This window comes from Dendrobates tinctorius, unplaced genomic scaffold, assembly GCF_039654945.1.
Source record: "Dendrobates tinctorius isolate UK_male_01 unplaced genomic scaffold, ASM3965494v1 ptg000092l, whole genome shotgun sequence".
Classification (NCBI taxonomy): domain Eukaryota; kingdom Metazoa; phylum Chordata; class Amphibia; order Anura; family Dendrobatidae; genus Dendrobates; species Dendrobates tinctorius.
In genome coordinates, this window is record NW_027361760.1 from 728,070 (window position 1) to 741,966 (window position 13,897).

The following is a 13,897-nucleotide window of genomic DNA, read 5'->3' on the forward strand; positions in this document are numbered from 1 at the left end:
GAGACAGGAAGATCAGAAATAAAATCCATTGAGATATGGGTCCATGGCCTCTTGAGCACCGGCAGGGGCATCAGCAACCCACTAGAACGAGAACAGGGTTTAGACCGAGAACAAGTCCCACAGGGCTGTAAAAAATTCCTGACATCACGAGATAAGGCAGGCCACCAAAATGACCGACTCACCAAATCTCTGGTACCAAAAATACCCGGATGACCAGCCAATGCGGAGCAATGGACTTCAGACATCACTCTTTCTCCACTGGTCAGGAACATACAATCTTCCCATAGGGCAACGCTCAGGTTTATCCTCCTGAAATTCCTCCAGGGCGCGTCTCAAATCGGGCGAAATAGCAGAAAGAACTACCCCCTCACCTAGGATAGTAGTAGGCTCGGTCACATTAAGAGAATCAGCAAAGAAACTCCTAGAAAGGGCATCTGCCTTAACATTCTTAGTGCCCAGAAGAAAAGAGACCACAAAATTAAAATGCGTGAAAAACAAGGCCCATCTAGCCTGTCTAGGATTCAAGCGTTTGGCCGACTCCAGATAAATCAGATTCTTGTGATCGGTGAGGACCTCAAATTGATGTCTAGCTAACTCCAACCAATGTCTCCACTCCTCAAATGCCCATTTCACGGCCAACAATTCCTGATTCCCCACGTCATAGTTGTGTTCAGATGGGGAAAACTTTTGAGAAAAGAAGGCACAGGGATTCATCTTAGAAGTCACAGGGTCTTTTTGGGACAACACAGCTCCTGAACCAATCTCAGAAGCGTCCACCTCCACTTGAAATGGAAGTGAGACATCAGGTTGCCGTAAAACTGGAGCTGAAGTAAAACTCCGCTTAAGCTCCTGAAATGCTGAGACAGCCTCAGGAGTCCAATTCAGCACATTAGCTCCCTTCTTGGTCAGATCAGTAAATGGTTTGACAATACTAGAAAAATTACCTATAAATTTACGATAGAAATTAGAAAACCCCAAAAACTTCTGGAGAGCCTTCAAAGAAGTAGGCTGAACCCAATCATAAATGGCCTGTACCTTGGCCGGGTCCATTTCAATAGTCGATGGAGACAAGGTAAATCCCAAAAATGAAATCCTCTGTACACCAAAGAGGCGCTTCGATCCCTTAACAAACAGGGAATTCTCCCTCAAAATCCGGAACACAGTCCGGACATGTTCCACATGGGAATCCCAATCACTAGAAAAGATCAAAATATCATCCAGATAGATGATCAAAAACTTATCCACAAAGTCTTGGAAAATATCATTCATAAAGAATTGGGAGACAGAAGGGGCATTAGAGAGCCCAAGCGGCATCACCAGGTACTCAAAATGTCCCTCCGGAGTATTAAACGCCGTCTTCCATTCATCCCCGTGCTTGATTTGAATAAGATTATACGCCCCCTTGAGATCAAGCTTAGTAAACCAGCAGGCACTCTTAACTCTGGAGAATAAATGAAACATCAGAGGTAACGGGTACTGATATTTAACCATCATCTTGTTAAGGGAACGATAATCAATATACGGTCTTAATGAACCATCTTTCTTGGCCACAAAAAAAAAAACAGCGCCTAACGGTGATGAGGATGGTCTAATATGATCCTTCCCCAACGACTCCTTAGTATAGGATCGCATAGCATCATGTTCGGGTACAGATAAGTTGAAAAGCCGACCCTTGGGAAATTTACACCCAGGCATCAACTCAATTGCACAGTCATAACTCCTATGAGGAGGCAAAGACGCAGACTTACTCTCACTAAAAACATCAGAGAAGTCAGCCAGATAATCAGGAATATCATGAGACTGAGGAGAGGTGGAGAAAACAAGAGCGTCCCTAAGAACACACTGACAACCCCAACTCACCACAGACACAGATTTCCAATCCAAAACTGGGTTATGAGTTTGCAACCAGGGCAACCCCAGAACAATAGTATCATGCAAATTATGCAGCACCAAAAATTTACAATTTTCTTGGTGGTCTGGGGTAACTCGCATTATCACCTGGGTCCAAAACTGAGGTTTATTCTCCGCCAAAGGAGTGGCATCAATATCCCTCAAAGGAATGGGCGTCTGCAGAGGCATCATGGACAAACCACAATGTTTAGTAAAGTCCAAATCCATCAGATTCAGAGCTACTCCTGAATCCACAAAACCTTAGTGGAAAATGTGAACAAGGAGTAGATAAGAGTAATTGCCAAAAGGAACTTAGGTTGTATACTGCCCACAGCAAATGTGTGTGCAAAACGTTTCTCTCATTTAGGGCAGACAGAAATTATATGAGAGGCGTCTCCACAGAAAAATCACAGCTTATTACGCCTTCTAAACTCCCGACGTTGCGCCCTAGACAAAACCCCATCACATTGCATAGGTTCAGACATTTGTTCAAAAGGTGGCAGCGCCTCCCGTGTAGTCTTACGTTCACGTAAATGCTGATCAACTTGAATGGCTAATGACCTAGAGCCATCCAGACCAGAGGGAACAGGAAATCCCACCATAACATCTTTTACGGTCTCTGACAAACCTTTCCGAAAGAGAGCTGCCAATGCACTATCATTCCATATAGTAAGGACCGCCCACTTTTGGAATTTTTGACAGTACAACTCTGCAGGATCCTGACCCTGGTTTAATGCCAACAGGGTTCTCTCAGCTTGATCAACGGCATTAGGTTCATCATACAACAACCCCAAGGCCTGAAAAAATGCATCCACATTAGTCAGAATATGATTTTCAGGTGTCAGAGAAAAAGCCCAATCTTGGGGATCGCCACTCAGCAAGGAGATGACAATTTTAACCTGCTGCACAGAGCTCCCCGATGAGTTAGGCTTCAAAGCAAGATGATTTAGGCTTCAAAGCAAGAAATAATTTACAATTATTCTTAAAATTCAGAAATTTAGACTGATCCCCAGAAAACACATCAGGAGTGGGAATCTTGGGTTCAGCAGCAGGTGACTGAATAAGGTAGGTGGAAATTCCCTGTACTTCAGCAGCAAGCTGCTCCACATGATCAGACAGTTGCTTAATCTCCATTAGGAAAAAAATCCTCCTACAGCCCCAGAGAAAAAGAGGAAAAAATATACACTCACTGGCCACTTTATTAGGTACACCTGTCCAACTGTGTGTTAAGACTTAATTTCTAATCAGCCAATCACATGGCGGCAACTCAGTGCATTTAGGCATGTAGACATGGTCAAGACAATCTCCTGCAGTTCAAACCGAGCATCAGTATGGGGAAGAAAGGTGATTTGAGTGCCTTTGAACGTGGCATGATTGTTGGTGCCAGAAGGGCTGGTCTGAGTATTTCAGAAACTGCTGATCTACTGGGATTTTCACGCACAACCATCTCTAGGGTTTACAGAGAATGGTCCGAAAAAGAAAAAAAATCCAGTGAGCGGCAGTTCTGTGGCCGGAAATGCCTTGTTGATGCCAGAGGTCAGAGGAGAATGGGCAGACTGGTTCGAGCTGATAGAAAGGCAACAGTGACTCAAATTGCCACCCGTTACAACCAAGGTAGGCAGAAGAGCATCTCTGAACGCACAGTGCGTCGAACTTTGAGGCAGATGGGCTACAGCAGCAGAAGACCACACTGGGTACCACTCCTCTCAGCTAAGAACAGGAAACTGAGGCTACAATTTGCACAAGCTCATCGAAATTGGACAGTAGAAGATTGGAAAAACGTTGCCTGGTCTGATGAGTCTCGATTTCTGCTGCGACATTCGGATGGTAGGGTCAGAATTTGGCGTAAACAACATGAAAGCATGGATCCATCCTGCCTTGTATCAACGGTTCAGGCTGGTGGTGGTGGTGTCATGGTGTGGGGAATTTTTTCTTGGCACTCTTTGGGCCCCTTGGTACCAATTGAGCATCGTTGCAACGCCACAGCCTACCTGAGTATTGTTGCTGACCATGTCCATCCCTTTATGACCACAATGTACCCAACATCTGATGGCTACTTTCAGCAGGATAATGCGCCATGTCATAAAGCTCGAATCATCTCAGATTGGTTTCTTGAACATGACAATGAGTTCACTGTACTCAAATGGCCTCCTCAGTCACCAGATCTCAATCCAATAGAGCATCTTTGGGATGTGGTGGAACGGGAGATTCGCATCAGGGATGTGCAGCCGACAAATCTGCGCCAACTGTGTGATGCCATCATGTCAATATGGTCCAAAATCTCTGAGGAATGCTTCCAGCACCTTGTTGAATCTCTGCCACGAAGAATTGAGGCAGTTCTGAAGGCAAAAGGGGGTCCAACCCCTTACTAGCATGGTGTACCTAATAAAGTGGCCAGTGAGTGTATAAAAAAAAAAAAAAAAAAAAAAAAATTCTGAGACAGAGCAAAAAAGAGGCCAATCTAATAAGGGACAAAACGCTGATTGGCAAATACTGATTAATAGGAGTGGAATTTCAGCATAGCCCCAGCAGGGGCAGGTGATTACACAAAAAACTGAATTGACCAACAAGCGCAAGTGTGAACATTTGCAAAAAACAAACTTAACTTGAGAAGACTGGAAGAGAGCTGAAGTCCAGGACCTGAGAAGCAGACTGAATCACCAGCACCCGGATAGGGCGTCGGCTGTCTTATATCCAGTCTGATACTCCAGAGATCCAATCGTTATCTTCCTCATCAGGTGGCAGATCACTACCACTTAAACCAACCGCACTACCTCCTGTCACCACCAGAGGGAGAACGGAAGGGGAACTCTCAACTGTTGGAGCAGAAAATGAGTTCATGACAGCCAGTCTCCTGTAGATAGATCTTGTTTTCAAGTTCATAGTAATTGTGGGTGAGGATGAATTTTATAAGTTTCACCACAGCATCAGCATCAGTCCCTGTGTTTGCCATGAAGAATTTGCAGGCATTTAATCCATCTTGGTGTTGGATATTAGAGTACAAAGATTCCACATCCATGGTGGCCAGGATGGTTCCTTCTGGTAGAGGACCTATTGCTGCTAGTTTATTCAATAGGTCAGTTGTGTAATGAATGTAGCTAAGTGTATCCTTCACCAGTGGTTTAAGAATACCCTCTACCCATCCAGATACCTGCTCAGTGAGGGTGCCCACACATGAAATAATTGGTCTTCCTGGATTTCCAGACTTGTGGATTTTGGGAAGCATGTAGAATGTCCCTATTCTTGGACTCTCTGGTATCAGGTCATCACCGGCTCTTATGGACTGGTCAGGCAGACAAAATACCAACTTGTTTAGTTCCTTGTAATAGTACTGTGAAGGATCCGACTCCAATTTTCTATAGTAGCGTGTGTCCAAAAGTTGCCTGTTTGCTTCCTTCATGTAGTCTGACGTATTCATCATGACTATTGCATCTCCCTTGTCAGCAGGTTTAATGATGATTTCTTTGTTGGCTTTTAAAGACCGTATGGCCTTTCTCTCCTGGGCACTGTTGTTGGATGCTTTTCTCCTGTTAGTGTCTATGATTTTGGATTTTATCAAATGTCTGAAGGAGTCTATATATTTATCCAAATGAGGGTTGCATCCAGGTGGAGGTGTCCAGTCTGACCTTTTCCTAGTTGTTAGGATCCCTTTTCCTTCGGTCTGAGTGTTTTCTGAATCTTCTGTATCATTGAAATATTCCCTCAGGCGCAGTCTCCTGAAATAATTTTCCATTTCACTGCAGAGTTCAGTTTTATCTAGGGCCATAGTGGGACAAAATGAGAGTCCTCTAGAAAGCACGGCCAGTTCCACTTTGTTGGGTTTATAATCTGAGAGATTGATGACACAGTTAGATGCTTTTGTGTCTGGAATGGAGTGGTTGTCCAAGTTGTCAGGTTTTGTATTTGTTTTGTGTCTGTTTGTATAGAGTCCTGAATTGAGGCGCAATCTGTGTAGTTTCTTTTCCTTGTTATGAACCAGAAAGGTCTGTAGTTTGTTGTAGTATTGTTGTAATTTTTGCTCTGTGCTTTCTGTAAGTGTTTCCCTCAGAGTTTGAAATTGCCCCTGGACTTTACTCCTTATGCTGTAGCAGACATGTAAAAGGTGGTTCCTTAGTCTCTCAGAAGTCCTGTGACAATTTATGATGACCTTTGACACTTTCAATGCTGGAATGAATGTGTCGCATGGATTTATGTCTTTTTACATCAATTAAGGAATTTGCTCCTAAGACCTTGTGGGGGCATCACAACACATTAGGAGACCTCAATCAGAGGACAATAAAACATCTGGACTCCTTATCTATGAACTGGTCCAAGATTTATGTTTCTCCCTCTCCCATAATCATAATTCTGCTTCACGTCACTTGTCTCATCTATTGCATTTTTTCTGTGCTGTATTGTGCATAAATATGTGACTCTTCAGAATTTGTATTAGTCTATGCCTGATGAAGAGACCTGAGTAGTCTCGAAACCTTGCAATGTGTTACCATCTTTTCAGTTAGCCATTAAAAGGTATCAACCACTGAGGACTCTCAATTCTGAATATTTTTCTATCTACTGGCTAACACGGTACAAAGATATACATCTTTCCTGTATCAGAATGAGCATTCATTTATTTCATATAAATTCCAGTCACCTATACCTCAGAAAAATAAAGTGCTTAATGCAATAAAATTGATTTTGTGTGCAAAATATGCAGGAAAAGTACATAAAAAGGTGCCAATAGTTGCCTGCTGCAAATAAATGCTAGCCACCGTATTGAAAAAGCACAGTCCTATATTCAGTGCACCTACTATCATCATCTGTACTGAGGGAGATAGTGCTTTGTGCTTTTTCATCTGTCTCTAGTGGGTCAGGACTCCTATGTGTATTTCCATGCACCTTCTCCTATTAACAGCATTTTTACCTTGGCTTTCCAGAATTTGTATCTATGGTTAGTCAGATTTGGCTCTGTGAACTTCAGAGTTGCTGCATGCAGCCATCTTTTCTTCTTCTTAGTACACTATTGTTCTCTCTCCTTTGGGCTATTTTCTGGTTATTTGGGTGCCTGGGTCCCAGGGCCCATAATCTGTTGGCAGCACAAGTACTGTCCAGCCAATCAACAGGAAATATATATTTATTCAGAAACAAAGATAACACAGCTTACAACTGGTATTTCTTATAGCTTAGTATCTTGTCTGTCAGCTTACAAAGTGAAAGTACAGTGTGCTCCAGCTACACACACACAGTAAGCATGAACTTCCTGTGCTTTTTGTTTTTTAATTCTTTACTGGCAATATAACAGTATTGCTGAAAACAGAAGCCCATGCACTTTTAAACAGCAGTAAATAGTAGTAGTTGAAGTTTATGCAATAACTAGCTGAAGAGCCCGGCGTTGCCTGGGCATAGTAATCAACTGTGGTTAGTTATAACAAATTATAATGATTATATTGCACATAAAAACATTTCACATCATATATTCAACACTACAAATTTGCAACACAAATTAACTAAACGATTACCCAAGTATTGATAGTATTTTATTTTCAACTCATTCAAGATTTTTGGTTTTTCCTTTCGGTGCAAAGATGAAAAGATTTTTGGCAATTCCAACTCTTGAACAGACCATGTAAAGTTGACCATGAGAAAAGCATGGAGATTGCAAATCGATCCCTACTACTTTCAAGGACTGTCCCTGAGCATTGTTAATGGACATTGCAAATAGCAGTTGAACTGGAAACTGGAGGCATTTAAAATCAAAAAACAAATGAGATGGAATGAGTGGAATTCTTGGAATGAAAATGTCCTCTCCTTTGGCACATCCTGTTTCTGAGCTATGTATCTAACCCTATCCTGTGTGATAATGTCTGCTGAGCTGTGTACCTAATCCTTCCTCTCCTGTGTGATACTTTCTGCTGAGCTGTGTATCTAATCCTATCATGTGTTACTGACTGCTCAGCCATGTATCTAATCCTATCCTGTGTGATACTGACTGCTGAGTAGTGTATCTAATCCTATCCTTTGTGATAACATCTGCTGAGCCGTGTATCTAACCCTATCCTGTGTGATACTGACTGTTGAGCCGTGTACCTAATCCTATCATGTGTGTTAGGGTACCGTTACACCTAGCGATGCACCAGCGATCCCGACCAGCGATATGACGCGGTCAGGATCGCTGGTGCATCGCTAGGTGGTCGCTAGTGAGCTGCCACACAGGCAGATCTCACTAGCGACATCGCTGGGGATGGGGATCGCTACTTACCTGTCAGACGCGGCGATCCTGTGTCCTCCCGCCCGGCTCCACGCGTCGCTCGTTGGCGCCACAGGAAGCGCCGCAGGAAGTGGCCGACGAGGAATGGTCTAGGAGCTTCTCGCGCGATCAGCGATAACCAGCGGGGGAGCGGTCGGAGGTATCACTTGCAGCGATATCGCTAGCAATATCGCTGCAACGTCACAAAATCGGTGACTTTACAGCGATATTGCTAGCAATATCGCAGTGTGTAACGGGGGCTTAACTGACTGCTCAGCCGTGTATCTAATCCTATCCTGTGTGATACTGACTGCTGAGCCGTGTATCTAATCCTATTCTGTGTGATACTGACTGCTGAGCTGTGTATCTAATCCTATCCTGTGTGATACTGACTGCTGAGCTGTGTATCTAATCCTATGCTGTGTGATACTGACTGCTCAGCCATGTGTCTAATCCTCTCCTGTGTGATACTGACTGCTGAGCTGTGTATCTAATCCTATCCTGTGTGATACTGACTGCTGAGCCATGTATCTAACCCTGTACTGTGTGATACTGACTGCTGAGCCATGTATCTAATACTATTGTGTGTGCTGAGCTGTGTATCTAACCCTATCCTGTGTGATACTGACTGCTGAGCCGTGTCCCTAATCTTATCATGTGTGTTACTGACTGCTCAGCCGTGTATCTAATCCTATCCTGTATAATACTGACTGCTGAGCCGTGTATCTATTCCTATTCTATGTGATACTGTCTGCTGAGCCATGTATCTAATACTATTGTGTGATACTGTGTGCTGAGCTGTGTATCTAATCCTATCCTGTGTGATACTGTCTACTGAGCTGTGTATCTATTCCTATCCTGTGTGATATTGACTGCGGAGCTGTGTATCTAATCCTATCCTGTGTGATACTGGGCTCCCCCTGCAGTCTGTGTCAGAGGGTGGTCTGTGTTGGCACGGTAATAAATTATGTGTTATTTCCAGCTGTACAGAAGGACAATAGCACCATAGAAATGATAAGAATAATAGGCCAAATTGTTTGGTGAATTGGAATGCGTGGGGTTAAAATTTTGCCTCACAAAATTGTATGTATGTATGTGTGTGTGTGTGTCCGGGATAGGAATCCGCACCGTCACAGCTACAGCCAGAAAATTTGGCACAGTCAGACGTCTGGACCCCGAGAGCGTCCTAAGCTATGTTGTGAGGCGAAATTTTAACCCCGCACGTTCCAATTCACCAAACAATTTTGCCCCTGTCTACATACTGGGGAAAAAGTGTGTGCGCGTCAAGCCCCGCCCCTCATTATGATGTCATAATGGTTGACTATGGGATGGAGGATGTGTGATGGGTATATGGGCACTGGACTATGGGATGGAGGATATGTATGACGGGTATGTGGGCACGAGACTATGGGATGGAGGATGTGTGATGGGTATATGGGCACTGGACTATGGGATGGAGGATATGTATGACGGGTATATGGGCATGGGACTACGGGATGGCGGATATGTATGATAGGTATATGGGCCCGGGACTATGGGATGGAGGATATGTATGATGGGTTTATGGGCACGGGACTATGAGATGAAGGATGTGTGATGGGTATATGGGCACTCGACTATGGGATGGCGAATATGTATGATGGGTATACGGGCATGGGACTATGGGATGGAGAATATGTATGATGGGTACATGGGCATGGGACTATGGGATGGAGGATGTGTGATGGGTATATGGGCACTCGACTATGGGATGGAGGATATGTATGACGGGTATATGGGCACGGAACTATGGGATGGAGGATATGTATGATGGGTATATGGGCACGGGCCTATGGGATCGTGGATATGTATGATGGGTATATGGGCATGGGACTATGGGATGGAGGATGTGTTATGGGTATATGGACACTCGACTATGGGATGGCGAATATGTATGATGGGCATATGGGCATGGGACTATGGGATGGAGGATATGTATGATGGGTATATGGGCTTGGGACTATGAGATGAAGGATGTGTGATGGGTATATGGGCACTCGACTATGGGATGGAGGATATGTAAGATGGGTATATGGGCACGGGCCTATGGGATGGAGGATGTGTGATGGGTATATAGGCATGGGCCTATGGGATGGAGGATATGTATGATGGGTATATGGGCACGGGCCTATGGGATGGTGGATATGTATGATGGGTATATGGGCACGGGTATATGGGATGGAGGATAATTATAATTTGTTATAACTAACGACAGTTAGTTACTATGCCCGGGCAGCGCCGGGCTCTTCAGCTAGTATTAGATAAGCATTATTCTAACATAGAGTCACAGCAGATTTGCAGTCGGTAAAGTCAAATTAATGGGAAATATTTTTATACTTTTTTGCATTCATCTACAAATGTGGAGTAGAAGACATTGGCTCATAAAGCCATTGTCTTTGTGCCCTTAGGCTTGACTAAATTTGCAATCTTTAGACATACGTTGGTTAAAATAGTCATGGACATTCAAGGTTTTCTCATTTTTTTTTTGTAGAAGCTTTTTCTGGTAGTTTGATATGACACGTAATATGCCAACAGAAATCAACACTCCTGTAAATTAAATTAAAGCTGGCCATACATATTACATGGCTGTCAGGTGAACAATGTTCGCGCTGATCATTCATCTGGAGCGCCCTTCAGGACCGTGGGGTACCCGTTTCTTAAAGGGAAATGTCACGGCAGCAGTGACCCAGTCTGTGGCCCTGGGCGTCCAGTGAAATTAATAAATGATGATGATAGGGTAGTTTGTAGAGGAAATAGTTTGTGATGCCACCCGTGGTATTCGGCAAGGCTAGCCGACGCTGCAATGCAGATCCTCTGGGATGGTGTTAGGGCAGCAAAAATGGTTAAGCTCTCCATGGGTAGAGCCATGTCCCAGGGCAGTTAGGATGCTAAAATTGATGATAGTGGCTGTTGTGGTGAGTGTGGTGCAGGTTAGGTGAGACATAAGTGACTCAGATGACACAGTAGGGTGCAGTTTCCAATGCTTTACTTACAGTTCACTTGTGCACAGATGCCCGCTTAGTGCCGTGTACTCCAGGTGAGGGGTCCAGCAGACTCCCAGATAGATTGGGATACACCTTTCCAGGACTCCCTTCTGTGTGATTCCCTCCTGGCTGTCTCACTGTGCTGGTTTCTGCTCTCCTGCCCAGCACCTTCACAAACAGTGTCCCCAAGCCAGCAGCTGCGGACCTTGTCAGGCGATGTCCTCTGAGTCCCCTTGCACCTACATACCTGCCTTTTTGGTGACTGAATCTGGTTGTGGCTGAGGTACGTACAGCTACCCCAGCCTCCGGCTTGCTAGCTGAGTCTTGTAGTCCTCCACTAGTCTTAGGAGCCGGCTCCCCCACTGCGACCCGGTCCCTCCACTTCTGGATACGGGCCCCACGGGTGTCCCCCCGCACTTCCCGTGCCCCAAGGACCCCTTTTGTCCTCCTGGGAGCATCCTTCAGGCTCCCCTCACAACTCTCTCCAGCTTTCCTACTGCACTCCTTCTCTGTCTCCTCACGTTCTCACTAATTCTTCTCAGACTCTGTCAGCCCTCACACCTTCTCTCACTTCCCTCTGACTGACTCTTTCCAGAGCAATCTTCTTACCTCAGCACTAACTCCTCACACCAACTTTCACTCCCTTAAGCGCCTCCCCTTTTTCCTACCTTCGCCACTCATTCCCCAACACCTTTTCCTAACCAGCCTGGGATGAGGCCATCCTCCCCAAGGGTACACCCAGATGCCCTGACTGAACTGGTGTGTGTTGGGTGCGAGTGTAAGAGTCCTGGGTAGTGCTCCCTCCTTACCTGAGAGTGGGATACCATACCTTTGGATGTGGTGAAGTACAACTATTTGGTGACTAGACCCTCAGGGGCGTCACACATCCAACAGCCATCTCATCCAACTTCTCCATACACAGGAGTGTTATTTCAGCTGAGTGCTTCTGTGTTTTTTTTATGAGACAGATCTCTAGGAGAAAAATGTGATCAACAGTTTGAAATTGGACATGTGCAGTCATCATCTCTCCCGACCATCAGTCAGACGGCGTCTCATATGCTTCAGACCATTGGCCGAACCCATCAATATTTAAATTGTAAAATTTATTTACCCCTTATTCCCAATATAAGGATTTAGCTCCTCCATGGAACCATTTTCTAAGATGTCCTTATTTTTTACAAACTGCTATGGCTAGATGTTGACGATACAGCCAGTCTAACATTTGTGGTCTTTGGAATCCAATCTGTATTTCATGCCTATAGGTGAGAGGAACAATTATCATTATTTTTGGGCTTCGCACGTTAAATGTTACAACAGCGCAGCTTGACTGTGAATTTTGTGAAATATGGATGAAAAATGGATGCCCTTCTCTTTCAGCCGATCATCTTCAAGTCATTGGAGCAATTGGAGTTTGAACAAAACGATTGAGCTGAACAAGAAACTAGTTGCGTTACTTGAAGGAATCTCTCTTGACCTTGTGATCTGCAAATAACACTATAGATTTAGTTTTCCCATAAGTGTCTGATTTTCATTTTTCATATATTACAGATTCCCTCTATTATGTGCAGCGACAATCAAACCACTGTCTCCGATTTTTTACTTCTTGGATTCAAGACTCATAGAAATTTTACGTTTCTACTCTTTTTTTTATTCCTGGCTATATACATTGTAATATTCTTTGGAAATGCTATGATTATCATTTCCATTTCAGTAGTTCAGTATCTGGATATTCCTTTGTTCATTTTCCTAAAGCATTTGGCCTTGGCAGACGTATTGTTCACCACAAACATTATACCTAATATGTTGTACGTCATCATGATGGAAGGTGCTAAGATATCTACCAATGGTTGCTTTGCCCAGTACTATTTTCACTGTATCTCAGTGTATGCTCAATCCTTAGTTCTGACTGTTATGTCTTTGGACCGTTATATAGCCATCTGCCAGCCCTTACGTTATTCTTCCATTATGAACCATAAATTTTGTCATCGTCTTGTTTTTTGGTCTTGGACCATGGGAATCCTCCTAATGCCAAGTGAAATGGTGGCCTTGTCTCAGCTGAAGTTCTGCAGCTCTAATGTCATTGACCACTTTTTCTGTGACTTTGCACTGGTTTTAAAAATATCTTCTTCAGATACTTCCCTGGTCACATGGGAAGACTACATCTTCACTTTAATCCTCATTGTTCTTCCTTTTCTATTTGTTATCATATCTTATATTAGTATTTTTATATCCATTCTTAAGATCTCTACCACTTCTGGCCGACAGAAAGCTTTCTCTACATGTAGTTCTCACCTGGTCACACTCTGCACCTATTACGGTACTATTATCGCTATCTACGTCTTTCCGGTAGAGGTCAATAGCCTTAATGAAAATAAACTGAAATCTCTTTTATATGTGGTGCTCTCCCCAGTTATTAACCCGATTATATACAGTATGAGAAATCGAGAAATAAGGAAAGCATTTAGGCAATTGTTATGTAATAGAAAATAATAGAAATGCTTCATAACATAGGGACTTTTCCTATAGAAAATACAATGCCAGAAAGCTTAACTCGTGAACTTGGACACTGGAAATATCTAAATGAAAACATATATGAACAGTATATATTGTACAATTATATATAAAATATAGATACTTTGTCTTATTGCATATTTGTTATAACGGACGATTTCTGATCTTTAAAGGGTTATTCCCAAAATCATAATGTTTTATGTACATAATGAATAAATCATGTGTGCCAATGTAACCTATTTTTATA

At 43.5% G+C, this 13,897-nt stretch overlaps 1 protein-coding gene across 1 annotated transcript; it reads left to right on the top strand.

Annotated features, from left to right (window-relative positions):
* The first annotated feature begins 12,699 nt into the window (after positions 1–12,699).
* Positions 12,700–13,629, top strand: LOC141098492 (olfactory receptor 1S1-like). The gene has a single exon (XM_073586328.1). It carries the CDS (start codon positions 12,700–12,702, stop codon positions 13,627–13,629), a length of 930 nt encoding a protein of 309 aa, XP_073442429.1.
* Positions 13,630–13,897: the final 268 nt, after the last annotated feature.